The sequence below is a fragment of the Poromitra crassiceps genome (assembly GCF_964638095.1).
Source record: "Poromitra crassiceps genome assembly, chromosome: 12".
Lineage (NCBI taxonomy): Eukaryota > Metazoa > Chordata > Actinopteri > Beryciformes > Melamphaidae > Poromitra > Poromitra crassiceps.
The window spans coordinates 7,669,848-7,697,092 of record NC_139632.1 but is presented as its reverse complement, the minus strand read 5'-3'; the positions used below and the strand labels follow the sequence as shown (position 1 = coordinate 7,697,092).

General features: G+C 45.4%; 1 protein-coding gene across 1 annotated transcript; it reads right to left on the bottom strand.

The window, feature by feature from the left end:
* Positions 1-461: 461 nt before the first annotated feature.
* On the bottom strand, positions 462-27,245 carry LOC310786672 (occludin; the record flags this gene model as incomplete). The annotated part of the gene is made up of 8 exons (XM_083647932.1): positions 462-598; positions 2,054-2,095; positions 2,294-2,465; positions 4,473-4,694; positions 15,572-15,732; positions 23,877-24,044; positions 25,189-25,383; positions 26,652-27,245. 8 exons carry the CDS (start codon positions 27,243-27,245, stop codon positions 497-499), a joined length of 1,656 nt encoding a protein of 551 aa, XP_083504058.1. The 3' UTR covers positions 462-496.

The window sequence follows — 27,245 nt, the reverse complement described above, 5'->3', positions numbered from 1 at the left end:
ACTACAACAAGCTGGCCCTTTTCACAAGTGGCTGCACACTACAACAAGCTGGCCCTTTTCACCAGTGGCTGCACACTACAATAAGCTGGCCCTTTTAGAAAAAAAATGGCAGTGTTGCTATATGGAAGCGGGTGGTGACAGTCGGGCGTCCAAAGCATCTCCTCCTGCTTCCGTTTTCTTCCAGGTTACGGGGGGGAAAAACAGTCAGATACAGTCGTGCATGATATCAGAAGTGATCAGAGTGAAGGGAATACACAGGTATAAATCATCATTATTAAAAGGTATTGGTTGCCTGTGTACTGTGCCCATCTGTCTCCAGTGTGTGTAGGTGCAGTACAGGTCACTTTGGTTTCAGCATTCTACACAAGTCTTTGTTGCATTTTGAAGTCTAGTCTTAGCATTGAAGCCGTGTTATCCAGGAGGAGCGTGTGTATGTTGTGCAGACAGAGATCACTCCGAGTGGACGAGTGCTGTCAGGGGGGACCGACTCGTGGATTTACGAGTGGCTCTTGTCGTAGTGCTTGACCATGCGTTTGATGTGGAACAGTTTGTGTCTCAGCCGGCGACACTCCTGCTTCTTATACTGGTAGTCTGGAGTCTACAGGGAGGAGAAAGCACGCATTAGTCCTTTAATACTGCAAAGCGTCCCAACTCTCCTGCAACAATAGTTGATGGTTTGTTGTTCGACTTCATTCTGAAGCTCTGCGATGCATTATGGTGCAGGGAACGGTTACACGTTAAGACATTACAGTATCTGTAAAGGCAAAAGAGCACTATGACAAAATTGAGGGCTGCTTTTAGCGGCTATGGATGTTTACAACACCGTCTTTAATGCTTTAGTACGGCATTATAATGGTAGGGAAGAGGTCTCCCTCGACCTCCTCCTAAAATCCACATCAACCACCCGCTAATTATAACCCGAACTTGATACCCCGAACCCCTAGGGGGCTTTCTTCATGTTGGTAAGCAGGGGGACTCTGGTCGTTGAAGATGCCGCTTGATTTGTGGATGTTGACATGCGTTGACCCAGGACTGCCTTCAGCAATTCACGCTCCGTCCCGAATCCCTCTCAGCAACTTGGGATATAAATTGGTAAGCGCCCTCATCCTCATCCTGGGAGTTCTCGTTTGCCGATTGGTACTCGGGAGTAGGGTTGCCAAAAGTATCGATAGTATCGAGAAAAATCAATACTAAACATTTGAAATGGATACAATACTTATTTGCAACAACAGGTATCGATAGTATCGATATTAGTATCAATACAAAAATTTGAAACGGATACAATGCTCAGTTGCAACAGTCCAGCAGTGCTTTCTCTTAATGAAAAATCAAACATACTACTGATTTCTCCCTCCCTGTCATTGGTGGGTATCTGTTGCTTCAACAAGCTCAAAGTGTTCTGATAGGCTGATCTGCTGTGTAAGGTCAACGTTTTTAATGAGTTTTATCGGGCCTAGATTATGGAGAAGTGTACGTCTGTTATCAAAAATGGTATGTTGAGTATCGATATTTTCCTGGATATCGGTATCGAAGTAGAAATTCTAGTTTCGTGACATCCCTACTCGGGAGTGTTAGTGAGTTGCATAACTTCATACAATCCAATTACGTAGTTCCCTTGGGATATGACACAATACACATCCTATGAGTAGGAACCATGTCACTTGCGTCTAATCGTAGCATCTATGACATCACTGATGATGTCATCAGTGATTATGACATCACTCCTGGCTCTGTCACCTCTCTGGTGACATCACCGTTGGGAATGTCACATCGCTGATAATGTCATCGCCCGTGTGACATCATCGTCATCACTCTACATTATGAGCAGTCATCGCTGTCATTGTCAATCGCCTGTGGCTCCCCATTGTGATGTCACACATCACCGATGATGTGACTATTTGCGGCAGCTGGGAACCGGGCCCGGCATGATTGGTCCTGGATTGAGCCCCTTGGCGGCTGTCCCGCTGCAAATAAGCACCTGACAGGGAACCTTTGTAACAGTAATGATTTACACACAGGTGGTTTATAAAATGTAGAAGAAAAGTCCCCTCACCCGCTTCAGGTCCTTCAGTCGGTTATAATCCTCTGCCACAACCTGGAAAAGAATGAGAACAATGTGCCGTTAACATGCTGCCCGCAAGAGCATCAAAAAGACACTTGGGGACGCAGCGTTTCAAGAATAATATGAAGTACTTTGTTGTTCAACTATGCTTGTCTACTTTTAGATGAGGAGTACTACAGTATCTGAGCACTATCTGAGTACTATCGGAGTACTGTTGGTATAATATCTGACCTGGTATTTGGCAGAGCTGTCGTCCATCGTGTCCAGCTGTCGGCTGAGTTTGTTCAGCTGATCGTTGATATCGTCCATCTCGGTGCACAGGTGCTTGTACAACCTGAGGTCAGCGTCAAACTCCCTCTTATATTGGTGGCGCTGCTCATCAGATGTTATATCCGGGTACTCGCTGGAGGAGAGGAAGGGGAGAAAAGGGAGAAAAGGAGGGAGAGAGAAACAGAAGGAGACAGAAATACACAGAAATTACAGAGAAAAAAGAGACAAGATAACGGGATGAGAGACAAACTTGTATTGGTCAACAGGCTCTGAAAACTTGTTCCTACAAAAGAAAATCACAGCTCACAAACGTCATCGTGATCATCAGGTTTACTACTGAACCACAGGTCAAGGAGACATACAGTAAAGTGCTGGTTTGCATGAGGGATGCTTGAGGGAGTCTGGGTGGATCCAACTTTTTGCTTTCTCACAAACTACAGTGAGTGTTACTGCTTCATACCTTTGGCCCAATGAAACAGTGAGTGTACTGCTTCATACCTTTGGCCCAATGAAACAGTGAGTGTACTGCTTCGTACCTTTGGCCCAATTCTCTCATTATTTCACAGTACAAAGTACAAACCCATGTGGACTGGCATGCCTCAGGGGATTAGCTACTCTACTGGATAAAGCCGGGCACAGACAGGCCAGAGCAATTTAGAGAGAGCGTGGCATCAGCGGAGGACCAAAATGCGTGACTCATTAGCCAATGAACAGCCAGGAAGGGGTCTCGCGCTACTTTTGAATGCTAAAATAAAGCTGATAATGTACAATTTGATTCTTTAAAAAAAGGACAACTCAAACTGTCCATTTTGCTGCAACTCGACAGTGCTGCTTAATCCAGGACCTTACTTCTTGGAACTCTTGAGAGTAAAAAACTGGTCCATTGGAGTGAATGGAGATGGCCATTACCTGCAGCTATGCAGGGCCGGTTCCAGAACAAGATGACTAGGGATGCATCCTAGATAGGAAGGGGTGCACATGCATGGGCCGCCCGAAAAATTTGACATGTTATTTTACTAAAAATAATGCATTTTACCATCATTTCAGGTAGAATGATACCAGCCAAGCAAGAATATTTCAAGTGTTTCAAGTGCTTTACTGAAATATTTGGACCATATAATCATAATACAATTATCTCAACCTTAAAAGGTTACATATAGGTGCCAAAAAGCCATAAATTCACATCAAAGAACAAAGAAAAACAACAATTATAATTCAAGTTTAAACAGTAAGTGTGCAGCTGCAGCATTTATTAATTAAAACATTTTTTTTTACTTTTCAACTGAGCATGCAGACAATAGACCCTTCTCACGGGGGCCATTTTGTGTCGAGAAGCCAGGGTAAACACAGGTGCAAGCAAAACACTAATGAGGGTTTCCAAATTCCAATCATGGAAGTTGGAAACCCTCATTAGTGTTTTGCTTGCACCTGTATTTACCCTGGCTTCTCGACACAAAATGGCCCCCGTGAGAAGGGTCTATTAAAATAAGGGTGCAATGCGTGCTTTTGCACCCCTGTAAAACCGGGCCTGCAGCTATGAATGGCAGCTTGACCCTATGTATGTGTGTGTGTTTGTGTGTGTGTGTGTGTGTGTGTGTGCATGTGTGTGTGTGTGTGTGTGTGTGCGCATGTGTGTGCATGTGTGTGTGTGTGTGTGTGTGTGTCTGTGCATGTGTGTGTGCATGTGTGCACGTGCGTGAGAGAGGGTCAATGAGTGCGCTATGTGCTTCGCTGTCTGTGCATCTACTTATTTACTGTACTATGCCTGCACGTTTCTAAGCAAAAGATGTTCCACATGTCCCTGTAGATAAAGTCACTCTCTTGTGTAGTGTTGTTGTTGTTGTTCTAAAGTCATTGGAGCGGTTGGTAGACTGGAAAAGCGTAATATAAATGCAGTCAATTTACCATTTAGTGTTGCTTTACTGAGCATACAGTATTTAATCAAATCGGTGATATTAGGCCAGGGCCTCAGGGAGGGAGCTGCAGTATTTGGCTGCAATATTACATACCTTGTGCTTGGCTAATGAAATTTCCACATCTAATCCAGATAGTGTACGAGCAGCAAACATAGTAGTTATAGTATTATAGTATTATATATAGTATTAGTTATAGAGTAGTCGTGTGGAAGGTTCATTCTCACCTGTCCCATTCCTCTGGGTCTAATTCATTGCCCGTATCTCCTCCGGTGGTGTACTCCGTCTCGTACTGAGACTCGTCCAGCTCGGGGTTTCGTCGGCGCCTCTTCCCCCTGTTGGCCGAGGGCTTGCGGCCGCCGCCCGTCTCCTTCTCTGAAGGGCTGGAGCTGGTCCCCCCGCCGCGAGACAGCACCTCTGAGGGATGACTGGTGGGCCGCTCCGAGTACCTGCAGTGCAGCAACAGTGAAGCAACATCAGGGTGGGATGAGGCTTCTTCAGGCCGTCTACATTAGCGCCAGTAAAAGAGGAGTAGATGATGATGATCACATGGCTGACATTCCTTCTTCGTGGGATCAGCACTAGTAGGAACTAGGATCAGAGCTGCCAAGTTTCACCAGAAATTAGGAGTGAGACTTCGGGGGATTGTTTTTGGACGTTTGAAGCCAGATTTGGCGAGGAATAGGCCTATCTCATTTTTTAATGAACAGGATTACACTGTTGTGATGTTGGTCTCTTAACCATCAATATTTGCTAATTTTCATATAATTTCCTTATGATTATCTTATTGATTTCAACCATATCACCCAGCCCTAGTTTTGGTAGCCCCCCTGGACAAAAATTTTCCAGCCGCCCCTGAAGGTCTGTCTACAAAGTTATGCTAAACAACGAATAACATAATTGGTAGAATATGTCAGTAAGAAGATCTATTCAGATAGAATGATTCACAACAACACACACATTGTGACAGGATGGCGCAAATTAATTTTGGATGCCTTTAATTAGGCTTAGCCTAATTAATTAGGCTTAGCCTAATTAGCCTATGTTTGCCCTCCTTTGAGGTTTATTACTGCAACAGTTTGTATTATTACAAGTGGCACACGCAGGTTTATTGCTCAAATCATGCAAAAATCTATTATATCATGATGGTAGTCTAGTCTCATTTGCCAGACTGGCCAGCAAAGGGGCTGGGAGAGTCTGGCTGGGGACGCTTTCACTGTGGACTAGAGGGGGAAAAAGGCTCTTTACAGCCATCCGCTGAACGTACTGGCTTCATTGTATAATCCACATCATAATCCACATCATAATCCACATAATCCACATCAATCGTTTTCAGCGTGTAGCAACGAGCTAGCGGATAGCGCTGCTGTTGTTATTGTTTCAAAGGCAGCGGCGCAGGCATTTGAGCTTGGCAGATTCAACACGTACAGCAGCAGAAACATACAGATTCAACACGTACAGCAGAAGAGGCATACAGATTCAACACGTACAGCAGCAGAGACATACAGATTCAACACGTACAGCAGCAGAGACATACAGATTCAACACGTACAGCAGCAGAGACATACAGATTCAACACGTACAGCAGCAGAGACATACAGATTCAACACGTACAGCAGCAGAAACATACAGATTCAACACGTACAGCAGCAGAGACATACAGATTCAACACGTACAGCAGCAGAAACATACAGATTCAACACGTACAGCAGCAGAGACATACAGATTCAACACGTACAGCAGCAGAGACATACAGATTCAACACGTACAGCAGAAGAGGCATACAGATTCAACACGTACAGCAGCAGAAACATACAGATTCAACACGTACAGCAGCAGAAACATACAGATTCAACACGTACAGCAGAAGAGGCATACAGATTCAACACGTACAGCAGCAGAAACATACAGATTCAACACGTACAGCAGCAGAGACATACAGATTCAACACGTACAGCAGCAGAAACATACAGATTCAACACGTACAGCAGCAGAGACATACAGATTCAACACGTACAGCAGCAGAAACATACAGATTCAACACGTACAGCAGCAGAAACATACAGATTCAACACGTACAGCAGCAGAGACATACAGATTCAACACGTACAGCAGCAGAAACATACAGATTCAACACGTACAGCAGCAGAGACATACAGATTCAACACGTACAGCAGAAGAGGCATACAGATTCAACACGTACAGCAGCAGAGACATACAGATTCAACACGTACAGCAGCAGAAACATACAGATTCAACACGTACAGCAGCAGAGACATACAGATTCAACACGTACAGCAGCAGAGGCATACAGATTCAACACGTACAGCAGCAGAAACATACAGATTCCACACGGGGGGGGGGGGGGGGGGGGTGCGTGGAAAAGAAATCCAAATATGGTCGCAGCCGTAGTCAGAGCGGGTCGGAGCCAATTGCAGAGCTTGCAGGGAGCGGAATGGGATTTCCATCCGGCACCGACTGAAGTGGTCGGCACCAATGGGAGAGCTAAGTCCACCATGCTGCTTCAAGCCAGTCAGACTACATGCCTAGTTACATAGCCTGGGTAAACCCAGCCCCCAGTGACCTGCTCTAGTGACTGGGAACTGAGAGAGCAGGTCACGTGGGGGCTGGGTTTACCTAGGCTACTAGTTACATGCCATGTGCAGGAGGAAATGAGCTTTGAGCCACTAACACTGTCTCTCCCAGCTCTGCAATTTGATCAACAAGTCAAGGGCAGTGTAGGGTTTTAGTGGAGTACCACAGAGTGCCTGCAGGGACATTTCCTTCATAAAAGGGAAGGGAAGCATGGCCAATTTGGTCGGGTTTGCAGGGATTTGTAGAGGAATCCAAACCACTGGCTTACAGTAAATATTGCAAGTTCTTTTGTTAAGGCCACATTATGTCAACAACAGAACGGATTGCAGGTCTTCCGGATGACATTCCCTCCGCTTGATGAGAAATGTCGTTGTGTTGTGTATAGAGGTTTAGGGTTTTGTTGCTGTTATTGCGTCGTGTATATTTCATTTTGTGAGTGTGCATGGGCTGTGACCAGTGTTGAGCAAGTTACTTTCAAAATGTAATATACTACATATCACTAGTTACCTTAATTTGAAAGTAATAAGTTACTTTACAATATTACTGTCTGTGTAGAGTAACTCGTTACTTATTACACTACTTTTGCATTACTTTGACCAAAATAACAACAGTAGCAGAATGACATCGCCGCCTGATAGAGAAAATGTACATCACATTAGCCTTTATTTGGACAATCACTAGTTCACTAACTATGACCAAGCCACAAATAATTGATAGTTTGTTAGGGAGAATGGGGATGAAGGGATGGGGGGAGGGGGTGATGGGATGAGGGGATGGGATGAGGGATGAAGGGATGAGGGGATGAGGGATGAAGGGATGAGGGATAAGGGGGTGAGGGATGAGGGAAGGGATGGGGGGAGGGGGTGATGGGATGAGGGGATGGGATGAGGGATGAAGGGATGAGGGATGAAGGGATGAGGGGATGAGGGATGAAGGGATGAGGGATGAAGGGATGAGGAGGTGAGCGGATGAGGAATGAATGGATGACTTGGAGGAAGTATGAGTAGATGTCTCGAGGAACCAGGGAGTGAGACTCTGGATGGGGGAACTGCCTCGGCGATGGAATCTTCATGGTCTTGATGGCTCCATCTTATCCCTGGTGGTTCCTAGGCTGAGATAGAAGATTAAGGGGTTGGGTGGGAGGGATGAGTTTGGTCTTGAGACGAGAGAAAGGATCTTGGTTTGGGGCGTATATATAGGTGGAGCGAATGATTGAATCCGGGCGGAGCAAGGGATTGCCTGATTGAATGATTGACTGAGTGGTTAGTTGTGGCATGGCCTTGTTCCCGAACTTTAGTTATAATGTTATTATAACTTCATTTCACTAACTATGACCAAGCCACAAATAATTGATAGTTTGTTAGGGAGAATGGGGATGAAGGGATGGGGGGAGGGGTGATGGGATGAGGGGATGGGATGAGGGATGAAGGGATGAGGGGATGAGGGATGAAGGGATGAGGGATAAGGGGGTGAGGGATGAGGGAAGGGATGGGGGGAGGGGGTGATGGGATGAGGGGATGGGATGAGGGATGAAGGGATGAGGGATGAAGGGATGAGGGGATGAGGGATGAAGGGATGAGGGATGAAGGGATGAGGAGGTGAGCGGATGAGGAATGAATGGATGACTTGGAGGAAGTATGAGTAGATGTCTCGAGGAACCAGGGAGTGAGACTCTGGATGGGGGAACTGCCTCGGCGATGGAATCTTCATGGTCTTCATGGCTCCATCTTATCCCCAAAAGAACTTCATTGGCTGAGATGAGCATGGGCATTACGGACGTCACTGAGGTTGCTATGGATGTAGCTGTGGTAGGCTTGGGATGACCAACGGCCGAGGACTTTGATGGTGTGATCAGGGATACCTTGCCTGGAGGCTGAAGATGCAGCTCCGATGCGGAAAGAGTGCCCAGAATATAATTCAGGCGATATTCCTGATTTTGAGAGGACTTACAGGAAGATGGGATGTGAGGTTCCGAGTCGATCGGATTTTGAGTTTGTAGATGATGTCGGAAGTATGAATTGTAAGGTCGGAAAGACTTGCATGTCGAGGTGGATTGGAGATGGACGTGGTTGAGTTGAATTCTGAACGTCTGAAGAAACGTGGATCTGAGGGTTGCGTTGGAGACGGGGATGAGTACCCTGTGCGGAGGGTGTTGATGTTAAGTGTTGAAGTTAATCGTGGCTCTGCCTTTCGGCATGCTGATGAGGGAAAGAGAGATGGCAGGACGTAGGCGCCAGTGAGTAGTTGACAGAGGAATTGATGCTATTGAAGTAGATGTGGATCACGAAAGTTCTGATGTGAAGAGAGGAATGGGCGTAGGTGATGAAGTTCAGATGGTGAAGACGTCCGATAAAGGAAACGATAAGTTGTAACGTGTGAGGAAGGACTTGAAGCAAGTCCATCCTGTGGGGTATGATGACGATGTTCTGGGAGCTAGGTTGTTGAGGATGGCTTGTCAGGATGCTGAGGTCAGGTGGTGCAGCTGCGGGTTTTAGTTGAAGATGGGGGCTAAATTGCAACTGGAATTAGTCGGAGACTGAAGTAGAGTTTGAATTTCTGGAATGAGACACTGGTCGGAGAATCAGTGATGGAGTTTTGTAACTGGAAATGTGAGCGGTACGGATGATGAATTGATGCTGGGCTGAGATCGGGATAAGGTAATGTGTGATTTGCAAGATGATGATGTTGACTACTGCTGTGTTGTCTATGTAGATGACCACTTGTGCCCCCAAAGAAGTGCTGCAATCAAGATGGGATCCAACTTGTGGATAGCGGCTGAGAGGGAGAGTAGAGCGAACTCAGGTGGCCAGTCGGATGCGCTCCACCTCCCTCCGTGGTAGCCGGCGAATCTGATGTATGGTTTTGCATCGGTGAACAGCTGGATGTCCAGGTTGGGTGAGATCATCGTAGAAAACAATATGCCATTCCAGGAGGGGCAGTATTGCTATTGCCATGTCTCCGTTTTACAAGCGTTGTCTATGGCAAATTGGCAATGTGGTCAGATGTCGTCGTGGATGAAGATCGCATCCTGGGAGGGAGCCCGCTGGGCTCGGTGTCCCAGGATAACGGACGATCTCCATCCACCCCCGGCGAGCTTCAACACAGCAGCAGATGGCTCGTCAGATGTCGTCGAGGTCGTCGTGGATGAAGATCGCATCCTGGGAGGGAGCCCGCTGGGCTCGGTGTCCCAGGATAACGGACGATCTCCATCCACCCCCAGCAAGCTTCAACACAGCAGGAGATGGCTCGTTAGATGTCGTCGAGGTCGTCGTGGATGAAGATCGCATCCTGGGAGGGAGCCCGCTGGGCTCGGTGTCCCAGGATAACGGACGATCTCCATCCACCCCCAACGAGCTTCAACACAGCGGGAGATGGGCTCGTCAGATGTCGTCGCGGATGTAGCTGTGGTATGCTGAAGCGGCTATGTACAGGAGGTGGGAGAGGGAGGATCATCCTTGGGGAATGATGGGGATGGCGTAGACGAGGTGTCTGAGCAGGGCGAGGAGTTGGCATTTGGTACGTGTAGCAGCAAGGAGGTAGCTGACTGAAGGTTCTGAGATGACCTGGATGCCTGGCTGGAAATCGTGAGAGAAACTGAAACTGAGGAAGTTTGACGAATTTAGGGTCTGGGTGTTGTTAAAAGGCATTGTATAAGGTGTTGATGTTGATTGGTGTGCAAGGATGCTTGGCATTCATGCTGAATGTTTGGTAAGGTAGTGACGGTAGGTGTCCGTTCTCTGGAGCGGGTGGGGTGAGGGTGTTTTGAGTAGGATGGGTCCAATGTTGCTTTGTAATTCTCTGGAAGCATGATGGTGGAATGTGGAGGGTTGGAGTAGTTCAGCGAGGGCCATGTAGTTACCAGTTATTATCTGCTACCTGAGGGTGGATGAGACTGGAAATGGGCGTGGTGCTGTGGGTTGAACTGGAGGTTGAGCGGTGGTAAGGGTGAATAGGCTGGCTGCAGGTGGAGCTGAAGAGAATGCTGGGAAGCTGGCTGTAGGTGGCGCTGTGGAGAATGCTGGAAAGCTGGCTGATGGTGGAATTGTTGCAAAACCGGTTGCAGGTGGTGCTGTGGTTGAGGGTGCAGAGCTAAACAGAATTAAATACATTTGGGTGATGGGGAAGGGGAGGGGGGAGGGTTTGGGGGAGGGAGGGGAAAAAGGACAGGTTAGTAGGAAATGAGTTGATCGGAGCAACTGTTATGGAGGCTGAAGGAGCCGCAGTAGCCGGTGGGTTGATGTTAACACTGGCAGAAGGAAGGGAAGAAGAAAGGATGTTGGGATGAGGGGGTGCATGTGCATGGGGTGATAGTGCAGCCTGCGGACATAGGGATGAGAGAAATGAAGCAATGAGGTTAGACAAAGCAGAAACAGAGGGAGCAGGCACGGGGGGGGGGGGGGCATTCTCGCCCTCCTGACTGAGGCTGCCAGAATGGCTGCAGGAATGGCTGCCGTCTGCGACACTGGACTGGCATGGGACTTGGAAAGAGTGGAAAACATGAAGATGGACTGTGTGCAACTGTGTACGACTGTGAAACGTGTACTCATGGAATGTAAATGTTACGCACGAGAAAGAAAAAGGCTGTATGCTGCTGTATAGGACGAGTCAACGTGACTTCATTTGCCACCCATAGTTAATAGTATGAGCTGTGCCAACAACGTTAACATCCCGAAACTATACATCACATCGCTTATATTTTGATATTCTGAGTGAGAGCAGAACTAGCCCGAGAGTCTGATGTATAATATATACGTGTCGTGTCAAAATTGTGTGAACTGTCGCAGTTCTCCAAATGCAAACGGAGTCAAGCCAGCTAGAGCAGACACTCACACCTCGCACCACTTAGGCTCCATAGGGTTCGAACGCCGCTGCCACCCAGTGAGCGGCCCGTTCATCAAAATGCCGCTCGGCTGATCCCTCGCACTAAGCCTGGGCACAAAGACTAACAATGAAGAGCCTGCTGAATCCACTGAGAATCAGTGTTGGGCAAGTTATTCTTCCTTTGTTATTGTCATCTATAATGGTTGGTTATTTGCATAAGACAACGGTTTGCTTTGATTTAATAAAATGCAACTCAACTTGTAACGCGAGTTACTGATGAAGTAACTGGTATATATTACTGAAATCCTATAAGCAATAAGCTACACCACTGAGCCACTGCCAAAATAATACATTACGTGTAATATGTTACTTTGTAATGAGTTACCCCCAACGCTGCTGGGAATCATGCAAGGACTGTGCTGGCAGTTCTTGAATTCACACCATAAAACACCATAAACAGTAATATTTCCGACCAGTGAGAGGCAGCAGTGTGCCGTAATGCATCAAGTCTGCCGGAAAACTATAATAATAATAATAAGAAGAAGAAGCTGCACCACGCTGCAGCGTCGGTCAGCGTGATGACGTCATCCGGGATCGCCGTGGTGTTGCCGGAAGCGCCCGGTGGCTTTGGGTGCTGGATGATGACATTGTTGATTGATGAAGTTTGGTTAGCAACCAAACTTTTTGCAGTGATCACTGCGATGAAATGGTACCTTGTTTTTACGGATGGCAGCTGTCCCGTTGTTGACGTTTGTCGTCGGCATGATGTGTGTGTGGATTGAGATGAGACTGGATTACCGTGATTTTGGCCGCGTCGGCTAAACGGCGATGATTGCCTTGTGTGGCTACTAGATGGCTAGTAGTAGCGTTGGCACTGCTGTAGGTTTGAGCCATGCTTTGGGCATACCGTTGGGAAGGCTTGTGAATCTCCGAGCGAAGACGAGGCGGCAGGTCGGAACGACGGACCGGAGGCTCGTCGGCAGCATTGCATTGCAAGTGAGATGAAACCTGTGTGGGTCCTCGCCGACGCCAAGCAAGTCGTTGCTGTCAGAGAGGTGGAACTGGAACGTGGATTCCATGACAGTCAGGTAAGAGCTGAAGTTTCGTGTTGTCTGTCTTGGAGTGAAACTCAGAATGAGTTTGGTCTTGAGACGAGAGAAAGGATCTTGGTTTGGGGCGTATATATAGGTGGAGCGAATGATTGAATCCGGGCGGAGCAAGGGATTGCCTGATTGAATGATTGACTGAGTGGTTAGTTGTGGCATGGCCTTGTTCCCGAACTTTAGTTATAATGTTATTATAACTTCATTTATTAATATATTCATATACATTTCCATTTTAGTTACATATAGTCATGACACAGACAGACTTCATATTTAGATGACCTGTGTACATACACAGATAGACATCATATTTGGATAACCTGTGTACATACACAGACAGATGTATTTAGATAACTTGTACCATACATTTGCAGCTCCTCTCTATCGCACACTGTGCCCTGTCACCGTGCCACGGTGCTCTCTACAGGGCCAGAATAACAGATAGGTTGAGTCTACAGAGTAGCCTTCAAGTGTGCGTCAAGACATGGAATCTGATGGGTGTCCTATAAGTAAGTATCTTTGACTTTCTGTTCAATGTATGTAAGCCTGTGTATCCATCCGTGAATATACAAGAGTGCATCTCTTGGCCAAGATCTATGTTCAATACATCATATCAGACGACTTCTTCTGACTCCTGGCTCCATCATTTCATTTCAACTGGTTTCCTTCAAGTGGTTCACTGTTTACCTTTTGGCTGTGGAATTTCATTCTCTATCACCGCCCTTGAACCATAAAGAAAACACACCGTCTTGAAGTCAGTGTAAACCATCCAAAATTCTAAATGTTATTCTTTTCCTTTGTTATTGTCATCTATAGTGGTTATTTGCATAAAAACACACAATTTGATTAGGAAATGATTGTATCCTTATTTAAATATGTGCTTTGATAAAAAACAAATGTAACTCAATTTGTAACTTGTGTCACTTGACAAAGTAACTGGTATAATATTACTGAAATCCCATTAGTAATCATTTATATTACTGAGTTACTGCTAAAAGTAATATGTTACATGTAATATGTTACTTTTGTAACGAGTTACCCCCCCCAACACTGGCTGTGACAACCCTGCTGCACTTCAACACTGTGGCTTATCGAGACAAATGAATAATGACCAGATGATTTTTAAGCAGATGATTTTTCAGTGAACATTGTCGGCGAAGTCCTGACTACGACCACCGGGTGGCTATACTTGTGCCACAGGTTGCAGTTGTTTTTCAAAAAGGTACTGAGATATCAGTCAAGTGGAATGCACTTGACAGGGCTTCAGTCACGCAGGCTGCAGCCTTTTCTGCAGGCAACAAACGCAAACAAAAACAAGGTGCTTGAGAAGTCACGTCTAGCCTCGACCAAAAGAGATTTCATGACTTCACTCAAACATCGTCTCCTTTCCCTTTCTCCAAGCTACCAATGACGAGGGAAGGGAGGGAAGTGTTAATCACACAGGTCACACAGCTCTCCTCCTAGGCAGGGCAGTGTGTATTCATGGGGTTTTGAGACAGAACACTGATTAGATATGGTCTGCGTGAGTCACATGTCTTGAGTTTGCTTCCTTATAGGTTACACACATAGACCGTCTAAAAATATGGACACAGTACCGTTTTCAAGCCTAGTGTGGCCATCGCTATTTTCGCGCGAGACCGCCACGAGACGCCATGAGATGCCACGAGACCAGGGCTGCAGCTCCACCCACTATTGATCCGTGATCGGCCAGCTGCACTATCACTGGACAGGCGACCTGTCAATCACGGAAAAGCATAGTTTTTTCTATTGTTTATTTTACTCTATGGGTGAGTTGTATAAAAATTCTTCCCCCCTACAGTTGCTATGAAAGTTGAAATTGGCTATATAGACCAAAACCGTGTTTTGAACCAGTCTGTAAACATGCTTAATCCCGTTGTAAAGATGGGCATTTTAACATGGGGGTGAACAGGGATTCTGGATTTTGGAACCAGCCTCAAGTGGCCATTCGAGGAACTACAGCTTTCAGTATCACTTCTCTGTCAAAGCCCGAGCTAAGCCCACTGGTTACACAGACACTATAATGTTATAGCCTATCGCTGCTATTTCACGTCTCAACTGAAAAATAGAATCTTTGTCTAAAGCTGCGTTCACACCGACCTATTAAAGTTTTTCGCTGGCATCGAGTTTACATACAAAGTCAATGCAAACGAGCGATTGAGCGTATATTCGCCCGGGAGAAAAATCGCCGTCCGAGTGACAGAGACAGAGCGATAGGGAGAAAATTCGCTCGTTGCCCGAGATGAAATATCCCAACTCGAGCGAAATTACGCTGGCATCAGTCGCTCGCTGTTCAACGCTGATTGGCTGCCGTGTGAGAGTGAATCAAGGATCACACTGTCTGGCTTGGAACAAACCGCTGGTTTATTGTGTGGCAACAAACTGCATTGACAGCTGATTGACAGGCTGACAGCTGACATGAAGTGAAGTCTGTACTACCGGTATAGAGCTCGCGTTAGGAGCACGCTGATAGGCTTAGCTTGTAAACAACTACGGTGGCTCGTAGTGGACAAATATCATGACATTGCGATTGCGTAACGTTATAGCCCCCAGATGTCCGTCAATTCTTGTGCCTGTTGACGAGCGATTTAAACAGAGAGCGACAGAGCGATTCCAAAGGGTTGAATCAAGCGACAGAGAGAAAAATAAATATCTCAGTGTGAACACAGCTTTAGCAGGATTTGACTCACAAAAGAAGTACGGAGTGAAAAAGGGGGAAAAAACTAAATCTCTAACATCTAAATTGCAGCCGGAGATCTGATGAACGGTTGGTTCATGTGTCCACTCACTCGTTGTCGTAGGTGTCCCCGGTGATGGAGCTGGTGTCCACCTTGGCCGGGGGGTATGAGATGACGGTGTTGGGCGAGGCGTTGAGCAGCCCGCCTCCCTTCTCCGACAGCACCAGGGTCGGGGCGTCCTGCGTGCTGTGGTTCTCCTCCACATTGTTCACCTAAAGCAGCCAGGAAACACAGAGGGGACGGAGTCAGCAGCACAAACAAACAACCTAAACGGCCATTTTCTCACTGACATCCTGTTGGAGAAACTGTTATGCTCCTCCTCTAACTCACATATTTTAAATGAGCTCACAGAATTATTTTTTGTTCAGATTTTTTTTTTTTTTTTTTACTTTTACATTTTTGACATCGATCATTATCAGAAAGACCGAGGAAAAGTAGTAACAGAGGGAAAACACTGCACACACAGTCTTTATAAACACTATTAGCTGCACTGCAAAAGGTGAAAAGGCAGAAGTGGACAGTATCAACTTAGGTAATGGTTTCTACAAGGAGAAAGGAATGTTATTTCCACACCAGAGAAAAAAATATGGTAATTGCGGCCCATAGTTTGAGTGAGCAGTGGGGCGTGTGATTGGACGGGCCAGTCCAGCTCCTTAATGAAACATGGGTTCTCTGCTTGCTTGCTTAAACAAACCAAAAACATTTGAGGCTTTATTTTCATACCACTTATCGCGTTTGAGTGTGTTTTTAAGTTTGTTCCTGATACCCTTGTAATCTAACTTTTTAATATTTATTTTTAGTAACATCTACAGTAGGGACAAACATTGCAAATTAGCATTGGCTATAAATGTTATGATATATGACATTGGACCGTTTCTTGCTTAAATGTTCTATGTACTGTATCTGTCCCTACTCAAATAAACATTAAATAAATAAATAAACAAACAAACAAACAAGATTGGTCATATCGCTACACAAAATATGACGAAAATGTTAGTGTTGCTTTCACTTCTCTGCGTTGTCTTATTGTCTCACACCTGCAACGGATGTGTTTCTCCTTCCTCTCGTTAGAACAAAAGGAAGCAGTTCCTCCCAGGCTGCTTAACCTAGCTTATTTTTCCAAGTCCTTCCTGTGTGAACAGAGGGGCTTGTGAAGCACGTTCCTCACAATGAAGGCCCCAGGGTGGGTCACTGCAGCACCAGTAAGTCTGTCACTGTGTAACCACTGCATGCTTAGTGACGGCTTGAGCAAGAACTTCGTTTTTATCTTAAAGGGACAGCTCACCCTAAAATCCAAAATACATATTTTTCCCTCTCACCTGTAGTGCTATTTATCCACCTAGATCGTTTTGTGTTAGCTGCCTGAGTTGTGGAGATATCAGCACTAGAGATTTCTGCCTTCTCTCAAATACAATGGAACTGGATGGCACTCGGCTTGTGGTGGTCAAAGTGACAAAAACATACATTTGAAAAAGACGACAGCAATGTCTCTTTCCAGAAATCATGACCCGGTTATTCAAGATAATCCACAAACCTTGTTGTGTGCAGTTTCATGTAGGAACTATTTTCTTTAGACCCTGAACTGCACCCACTAGCTACCAGTGTTGGGCAAGTTACTTTCAAAATGTAATATACTACATATTACTAGTTACTTCCATTTGAAAGTAATAAGTTACTTTACAATATTACTTACTGTGTAGAGTAACTCATTACTTATTACACTACTTTTGCATTGCTTTACCAAAACAACAGCAGCAGCAGAATGACATCGCCGGCATTCGCCGCCCCGGAACCATCCCGAAAAATAATTTCAACCGCCTTGAAGTCAGTGTAAACAATCCAAAATTCGAAATGTTATTATTTTCCTTTGTTATTGTCATCTATAGTGGTTATTTGCATAAAAACACACAGTTTGATTAGGAAATGATTGTATCTTTTTTAAATATGTGCTTTGATTTAATAAAATGTAACTCAATTTGTAACTTGAGTTACTTGACAAAATAACTGGTATAATATTACTGAAATCCTATAAGTAATAAGTTATATTACTGAGTTACTGCTAAAAGTAATAAATTACATGTAATATGTTACTTTTGTAATGAGTTACCCCCAACACTGCTAGCTACTAGTTAGTTCCTACATGAAACTGCTCACAACTAGGTGTGTGTTATCTTGGGGTAACCGGGTCATTATTTCAGGAAAGAGACATTGCTGTTGAGTTTTTCAAATGTATGTTTTTGCCGTTTTGAGCGCCACAAGCCGAGTGCCATCCAGTTCCATTGTATTGGAGAAAAGGCAGAAATCTCTACGCCTGATATCTCCCAAACTCAGCAACTCACACCAAAACAATGTAGATGGATAAATAGCACTACATGTAAGAGGAAAAACATGTAACTTTGGATTTTAAGGTGAGCCGTCCCTTTAAGCACTAATGTTTGAATAGCAAATCCGAATTTGCTATTAAATGAATATATCAAACACTTCAATGAAGCCTCAGCTCTCCTACAGCACATACTCCAATGGCCATCTCCTAAATCCCTCACAGTGCAAGAGCCGAGGCAAACAGCAGCCTGGCCCCCCAAAAAACAACAATCAAAGCGGGTGGAGTGGTTGGGTGGGGGAACAGCGGGTGGAGTGGTTAGGGTGGGGGAGCGCTTCCCTCCTTGCAGCTGCAGGAGAACCACGTTTGAAGAGTGTGCTGCAAATCATCCAAGAATTTCAACAATGCCCTCTCTGCATGCAGCACAGTGGCTGCTGGGTCGTGAGCAGACTTAAGTAAGCAGGGGAAGAATGCCTGGGAGCCTTGGACCTGGGGGAGGCAGGCAGGAAGGGGGAGATCGGCAGAGATGGAAGGGGGCAGAAGAATGGGAAGAGATAAGTGTGTGTGTGTAGGTGTGTGTGTGCGTGTGTGTGTGTGTGTGTGTGTGCGTGTGCGTGCGTGCGTGCGTGTGTGTGTGTGTGCGCGTGCGTGCGTGTGTGTGCGTGCGTGTGTGTGTGGGGGCAAAGAGGCATGACAGAGCAGGGTGAAATCAGGGAGTGTCTAGAATTAAGGCAGGGTGTGAGGAGGTAACAAGTGAGGTAATGTTAGGGTGAGTCAGGGAAGTGTGGGCAAATAACAGAGATTGTCTGCTTGACCAATAAGGACGACTCAGTCGTGCAAATCATAGCGGTCACGTCTCGCTCACAAACTAAGGTGTGACTTGTGTGCTGCAATATAAAGGAGAAAGGATGACAAGAGGTTTTATTGGGTGGCAGTAATTAAGAGGAGAAGTGGCCAAATAGCTCTACACACACTAACTGTATTTCAATCAGGAGAGACTAGAGGCCAGTGAATGAATAAAATAATATTTATTACAATAGCGAATGAAGGATGCATTACAGAAAAAGATGAGAATGAGGTATTTGTTAATAGTCTTTGGCGCTTAGGCACCACAGGGAGATATTGAGATAGAGCTGCATCAGCAGGCGGATATATCCCCCTGTAGAGTCTAGATCAGGGGTGGGCAACGTGTTTTTCCAGAGGGCCATACTGACTTACATCAGGTAACCAAAGGGCCACACATTGGACATCATACCTGCCAAACACTCCTGTTTTAGGTGGGAGTCTCTCTATTTTGAACCCTCTCTCTCTCTCTCTCGCTGTGAATGGTCATTTCTCCTGTTAATCTCCTGTTAATCTCCTGATATCATAGTGATATAAATAAAAATGGCAGTAGCGGATGAGATTTATTAACATGACTTTTATTGACTTTTTGGGGGTTGTTTTGGTTTCCTTTGAGGACGTTGGGGGCCGGATTGAGATGTCCAGGGGCCGGGGTCTAGATACTGGTGGTGGTGATGGTGATGCTTCTCCTTCTGAAACTGATGAGACTCTTCAGACTGAAGAATCTGATGACTCTGATGGGTCTACGAAGACTGGGTGGAGTAGGAGGGCGCACTGGGTGGAGGGTGCAAGACAGATGGCAGCGAGTAGGGAGGCTGAATGGGATAGAAAAAAGCATATTAAGGAGACAACAGCCAAGTGATTGGCTTACAATGGGGGGTGAAAAGCAATGTGATAGGCTTACAATGGAGGTGTGTGGGGTGAGAGGTGAACTGACGCTACGCTATTGGTTAAAAGAGACCAGGCGGCAAAACAGCTGATTATTCAATGAAGCCCGGAAGATAGATGACTTGTGAGCAGATTTGAAGGGGTGGAGAAATAAGAAGTGAACCGAGGAAGCGTAAAGTGCAGATTATAGTCTTCCTGACTGAACCTTCGTTAGAACTTCATATTCCTCCTGGCGATGTCAGCAACACAATCTTCAGAGTAGCAAACCACGGAGCACAACAATGGTCAGAGATAAAGCAAGACTAAAAAAACATCTTCTGTAGTTTGCACCAACATTTTTTTCTTAACCACGTTGACTCTCTCTATGGATGTCATACTCTCCATGTTTGAGAAACCAGCCCAGATGCTCTGATTGTACATCTGTGCAATTGTTGAACCCTTCCAGCAGCGCACAGTCGCCCCTGCAGAAACAGACCCTGATGAGCTCATGCAGCAGCAGACACAATGCTGAATGAAGCCAGTGTGTGAGGTCATCAGGGGGAGCCAGGCCTCCCAGAGGTCAGTGGCAGAGATGGGTCCTATACGCCTAGTTCACATCCCACCCAAATCAGCCATTTTGTGTCTAAAATGCAGGAAGTAACACGATTACAATTAGACGTCTAATCTTTAATAGGGGTGTGTGTGTGGGGGGGGGGGGAGTCGCTACAGCATAGTATCGCGATATTTTGTGGGCAATATATTGTATCGTATCGAATGCCAAGTATCGTGATATTTTATTATGCAAAATGTCAAGTGCATACATTATGACAGGTTTTTATGTCAGTGGTCAGTCTGTCTGCTTGACAATCCCATTTTGCTCCAATAAAAATGATTGAAGTGAGATGAACAAACTGGAAACTTGATCTTATTAGATAAAACAGATGTTGACAAAGTTGTTTTCCTTTGGGGACATAATTTGCAGTTGAAAAAAGGTAATAAATCACAATATATCGCAATATCGCAATACTCAATATATCACAATACGAGCATATCGCAATACCGCAATACTATTGTATCGTGACTTAAGTATCGTGATAATATCGTATCGTCGGGCATCTGGTGATTCTCACCCCTAATCTTTAACCACTTCTAATATAATGCAAGAAGAAGACTTTTTGTTGAAGCTGTTAACAATGATGAAAATGCATAAATTGGCCACAGAACAATAGGGCTATATATTACATGCACACCTTATGCATGTTTCTAGTGAATAGTCTTCAGGCAGCAATCTCATAATTGTTCCACAGCCTTTGTGACTATTTTGTTACTATTAGCTTGAATAAACTTTTTTGTATTTTTTGCTCTTTGGAAACATTGTTTCCTTTTACAGAGCCTTTTACACCGCAAAAGATATCACTTGCCCTTTTCACACCAGTAGTGTGAAACATTTAACATGACACATTCCCAGATTGGTGAAATCTCTGAGTGCACTAGTAGTGCACACTTCATTATCTAAGTGTGATGACATCAGTGAGCATGGCTCCACCATGACACACTGGTGCTAGTCACAGGATTGACTGAGGTTCAGGCTTGTCTCATCTGTCCTGACTCCACACCTCTGTCTGCCTGGTGCCGTGCTGGAGACACCAACAACCACTGTCCATAACAAACAGCTCAGGGCTGCATGACTCTGCTCTACATTAGCCAACATGACAACATGCTTCTTAGGGCTTCATTTGATATTTATATCAGCTAGCGCAAGTGGCACATTGAGATTCACAGTGCTTTCTGAATCCTTGTTTACATTTATTCAATGGCAAATTTGATTCAATGATAGATCTATCCTACAAAAAGTCATTTAATGCATGTATGGTGTTACAAAAGTAGGTTTTCAAAATGTGAGAGATGCGTTTCCTTTGTCTTCTGAGATGTGCACATCATCTGCTAATTCCCCAAACTGCTTGTGCTTATATGAGGGATCAGCCGAGCAGCATTTTGGTAAACAAACCGCGTCACTGGGTGGCAACGGCAATGGAACCCTATGGAGCCTGAGCTTTGGGAGGCTTGAGTTTCTGACTCTGTTTACATTTTAAAAACTGCAACAGTTCACACAACTTTAACATGACATGCATATGTTATACATCAAACTCTTGAGCTACTTCTGCTCTCACTCAGAATGTCAAAATACAAGCGATGTCATGTATGGTTTTTGAGATATTAATGTTTGTTCGGCACAACTCATACTAATAACTGCCGCGGGGTTCCGCATTTCTGGGTGGCAAGTGACGTCACGCTGATTGGTCCTATACAGTTTGATACAATACCAAATTGTCATCGTCAGTCAGATAATAAAACAGTATCATTTGCACTGAGGCAGGTCAAATCAATAATCAACCAGTATCCCGGGTTACAATCCCATACGACTGGTCTGTTGTTGACGTTTAAAAGCCCTCGGCTCTCTAGAAACCACCCGCTTGCTCACTATCCCCTTTGCTGGTTAATGATTACTCAGAGTGAAACCAGGTAGTAGACGATAAACAAACAGCTGCTGGCTGCTATCAGCCGTGACCCTGAACAAAGTGCCTAAGTCAGACTCAACACTAGCCGTGTTCAGAATGGTTCACTCGTTCACTCACTCACTATTCTCCATGTGGTGTTTATCATAATAGTGAACTATTTGGGGAACGATCAAACGAGATTCGGACACTACCTCGAGTTGATCAAATGTGTATTTTTTTGTTGCTTCGAGCACTACATACAAGCCGAGTGCCATCCACTTCCATTGTATTGGAGAGAAGGCAGCAATCTCTACGGCCGATATCTCCAAAACTCAGGCAACTGACACAAAACGATATAGATGGATAAATAGCACAACAGGTGAGAGGGAAAATATGTATTTTGGATTTTAGGGTGAGCTCTTCCTTTAATATGCTCTAAGGTGCAATACAAATTTTCATAATTGCCATAAACATTTCCCTGCTACATTGCAGAAAAATGTTGCCCATGTATCATATTGTATCATAATGACTCCTTTTGAGCAGACATGACATGGTGAAGGTGTGAGCTAACCCCAGGCTCATCCTCACACCTGTGATTAAGGCTATTAAAATAGACCTTTCAACCGACCTATTCAAATGTAACACTATAGAGAGGCAAAGTGACCGCCTACTTCCTGCTTCACCACTGTACCAGAGATTTTCATCCGCCCTTTATTTTCCCATGGACATTTCGTAAAATGCTTGTAAAAATAGTTTTACTTTGCCAATCGGGAGAGACCATAGAACATTTCACTCCGACCCAAACTTAAAAACAACACAGAGAAAATATTTTCTTTAAATCCGTTTTTTTTTTTACATTTTGGTCCGAGTGAAATGTTATGTGGTCTCTCCTGTTTCTAAATATATCTGAACCGTTTGGTTTGACAAAGTAAAACTATTTTTATAAGCATTTTACGAAATGTCTATGGGAAAATAAATGGCGGATGAAAATCTCTGGTACAGTGCTGAAGCAGGAAGTGACGTTCCACTTTGGCTCTCTATATGACACAGAGCTGCTGATGCCCATTGTACTCTCTGCAATGCATTTGTGCTATCACGTGGACACACACACACACACACACACACACACACACACACACACACACACACACACACACACACACACACACACACACAGGATATTTCACGTTTTCCATATTGCATCCTCGACATCCTCTGTCATAAAACCATTGCCAGATGACACTCCTTGTGGACTTTCAACTCATAAAGACAAGCTGGAAAGCTTACGAGTGAAGTGGAACTGCTGAAGAACATCCCAAAGTCTATCCAGGAAATATACTCATTTGTCAAAAACAGTTCTGTGTTCGATTTGCTACGGTGAAAAAACAATAAGCCTTGGGGATTGTGTAAGTCGCTGCTGCCACGCTCAGTTATTTATCAGCACAATCTCCAAACCTATCTTTATAACTGTTTACTATGACTTCTACTTCCCATGATCAAAACAGTTGGGACTTACAGTTCAAGTCACACGTTCACTGTGGAAACGTCAGTGACAGAAGGGGAAGTCATTTTTGGCAGCCGAACATAGCGTGCTGTAAAACCACCCGAGTGAAACGTTTCGCCATCTAATCTAATCAGGACGTTGTTGTATTTCATCAACTTTTCTCTGTTTTGATTAAAAAAACAAAATAAAACGTTTGAAAAATCTGTGACCATGATCATTTCACTGCGAGCTTAGCACTGAAAAATCTGCGTCAGTTGGGGTCAAAGTTCTTGTCCTACTGTAAATCCGATGTAAACTGTGACGCTCATCCTACTTGTCTCTTACCCATTCCTCTACGTCTCGGCCCTCAGGAGCCAGTCCAGCAGTGAGAGGCTGGTCCCAGTTGATGTTGGGTTTCCCGTAGCGCCAGATCTTCCCTCGCGTCTTGTGTGAGAAGAAAGCGGCAACAGCGAAGGCAATGACCACCAGGAATCCACAAGCCATGGCAACACCCTGGACAGGCAGGAGCACAGAAAAATACAGTTTTGCAAAGTAGAAAACACACACACACACACACACACACACACACACACACACACGCACGCACGCACGCACGCACGCACACACACACACACACACACACACACAGCTTTTTTCTCAGCACAAAAATACATTATGCACACACAAAAATCACATGTTGTGACATCATGTCACCCAAATGTAACAGATGCCCTTATGAGACATTGCGATATGAATCATGCAGTCGGCTGTATTGTGCCTTGTGGGTCCAGAAACCATGAATATTATATAATATATATATAATATTATACATAGATTATTCATCTATGTATACCCATGTTTGTTTGCTTACATTACATTCAGTCTGCTGTACTGTAGTGCCCCACTCAGCTTGCAGATTGTCTCCACTGAAGTAAAAATGCAAATGCAATAATATGATGTGCCCTTATTGCTCATCCAGAGCAACAATAACAAGTTAAGGGACATTCACACCAAAAGCGCTTTTTTCAGTCAGAACGCTATGAAAATCATGTCGAGAGCGCTTCCATTGTGCACAAAACACAGCGCACGGAGCGGTTTTTTTGCGCTCCGTTTGTTTTCCCCTGTAGTCACGTGCAGTACAGATCAGAACACAACGACCACACGCACGGTAGCCAGCTGGTTTTGTCTGTTTGATGTTGTTCACTGTCAACACGAAAGCCAGATTATTGCCAATTCTGGCAGCAGCCGAGGTTGAAAATCCCTCGGGAGGAGAAAAGGCAGGAGGAGTGAAAAAGACGATCAGGGCGCTTTTCCTCTAATGTTCAACTTTTTTCAGCTTTAAAACGCCCACAGCGCTCCTCCAAAAACAACAGACGCCACCAGCGCTGAAACGCCAGGTGCGTTCATTAAAAGAGGAGCACGTCTAGCGAGTCCTTACATAGAGAATGAATTGCAGAAAGACGCTGGCAGCTCCAAATACGCTTTTGGGAATGAATGTCCCCTTAATTGCTACTGCAATCCAATCAACGATACATAATCCAAATCAGAGCTATTCTTAGACTGCAACACCAAATGGAACCGATCCTGGAATGGGTCTCCCAACCAGAATGACCCCCCACCCCGACATCCACCAGAACAACGTAGAACCAGGACAAACCTCTTGTGCGTCCACGAAGCAGTAGTGGTAGAGGTACTGGTTGTACATGCCGCCGAAGCCGCCCACGCCTCCCATCTGGGAGTAGCTGGTCTGGTAGAGGTTCTGGCACATCATCAGCATGGGGTTGTACATCATACTGGAGGAGCTCTGGGCCATGGGGTTCACCCCCACAATGTACACGATGTTTATGATACCCTGAGAAACACATGGGGGTAGTTAGTGTGTTTATGATACCCTGAGAAACACATGGGGGTAGTTAGTGTGTTTTATGATACCCTGAGAAACACATGGGGGTAGTTAGTGTGTGTATGATACCCTGAGAAACACATGGGGGTAGTTAGTGTGTTTATGATACCCTGAGAAACACATGGGGGTAGTTAGTGTGTGTATGATACCCTGAGAAACACATGGGGGTAGTTAGTTAGTGTGTTTATGATACCCTGAGAAACACATGGGGGTAGTTAGTGTGTTTATGATACCCTGAGAAACACATGGGGGTAGTTAGTGTGTTTATGATACCCTGAGAAACACATGGGGGTAGTTAGTGTGTGTATGATACCCTGAGAAACACATGGGGGTAGTTAGTGTGTTTATGATACCCTGAGAAACACATGGAGGTAGTTAGTGTGTGTATGATACCCTGAGAAACACATGGGGGTAGTTAGTGTGTTTATGATGATACCCTGAGAAACACATGGGGGTAGTTAGTGTGTGTATGATACCCTGAGAAACACATGGGGGTAGTTAGTGTGTTTATGATACCCTGAGAAACACATGGAGGTAGTTAGTGTGTTTATGATACCATGAGAAACACATGGGGGTAGTTAGTGTGTTTATGATACCATGAGAAACACATGGGGGTAGTTAGTGTGTTTATGATACCCTGAGAAACACATGGGGGTAGTTAGTGTGTTTATGATACCCTGAGAAACACATGGGGGTAGTTAGTGTGTTTATGATACCCTGAGAAACACATGGGGGTAGTTAGTGTGTTTATGATACCCTGAGAAACACATGGGGGTAGTTAGTGTGTGTATGATACCCTGAGAAACACATGGGGGTAGTTAGTGTGTTTATGATACCCTGAGAAACACATGGGGGTAGTTAGTGTGTTTATGATACCCTGAGAAACACATGGGGGTAGTTAGTGTGTGTATGATACCCTGAGAAACACATGGGGGTAGTTAGTGTGTTTATGATACCCTGAGAAACACATGGGGGTAGTTAGTGTATTTATGATACCCTGAGAAACACATGGGGGTAGTTAGTGTGTGTATGATACCCTGAGAAACACATGGGGGTAGTTAGTGTGTGTTGTGTGTGTGTATACTTATACAGACCCCTTTCTCCTTTTCCAACATCTACCTCCCTGGACCCCACTTTGAGAACCACTGGCATAAACAACGGGAACGTACAATGGTGAGAACATGGGGCGACCACACACGCCATGAATGAGTTTTTACCTGCAGGGCAGCCATGATGGCGCTGGTTATCAGGATGGCCAGAAAGAACTTCCTGCTGCGGAAGGTGTTGGTTTTGGAGAAGCTGGCGATGAAAAACCCCAGCGCCACGATGAAGTTAATGGCCGCCATGGCGATCATGGCGGTTTTGGCCGAGTAGGGAGTCGGGTAGGAGTTGTAATTGCCGTAGCCTCCCCCGTAGCCTCCGCCGTAGCCTCCCCCGTAACCCGACCCGTAGCCGCCCCCCGCGTAGCCGCCGCCGCCGTAGCCGCCCATCCCGCCGCCGTAGGAGCCCATCCCCATCCCCATCCCGTACTGCATGTCCCACATGAGAGTGGAGGCCACGCAGGCGAAGATCCCCACACACAGCACGATCACCACGGCCATCATGGCCTTGACGATCCCAGGAGGCGACAGCCACTTGTAGAAGTTCTGGGGCTTGTCCTCGATGTAGTAAGAGCCGGGCGGCGGCGGGTACGGGTCGTACTCGCTCCGGGGCGGCTGGAAGCTGCCCGGTGGGCCGTAGCCGTTGTTGGACGGCGGGCTGTAGGGAGGCGTGTAGACGGGCGGGCTGTCGTAGCGTTGCTTCTCAAACAT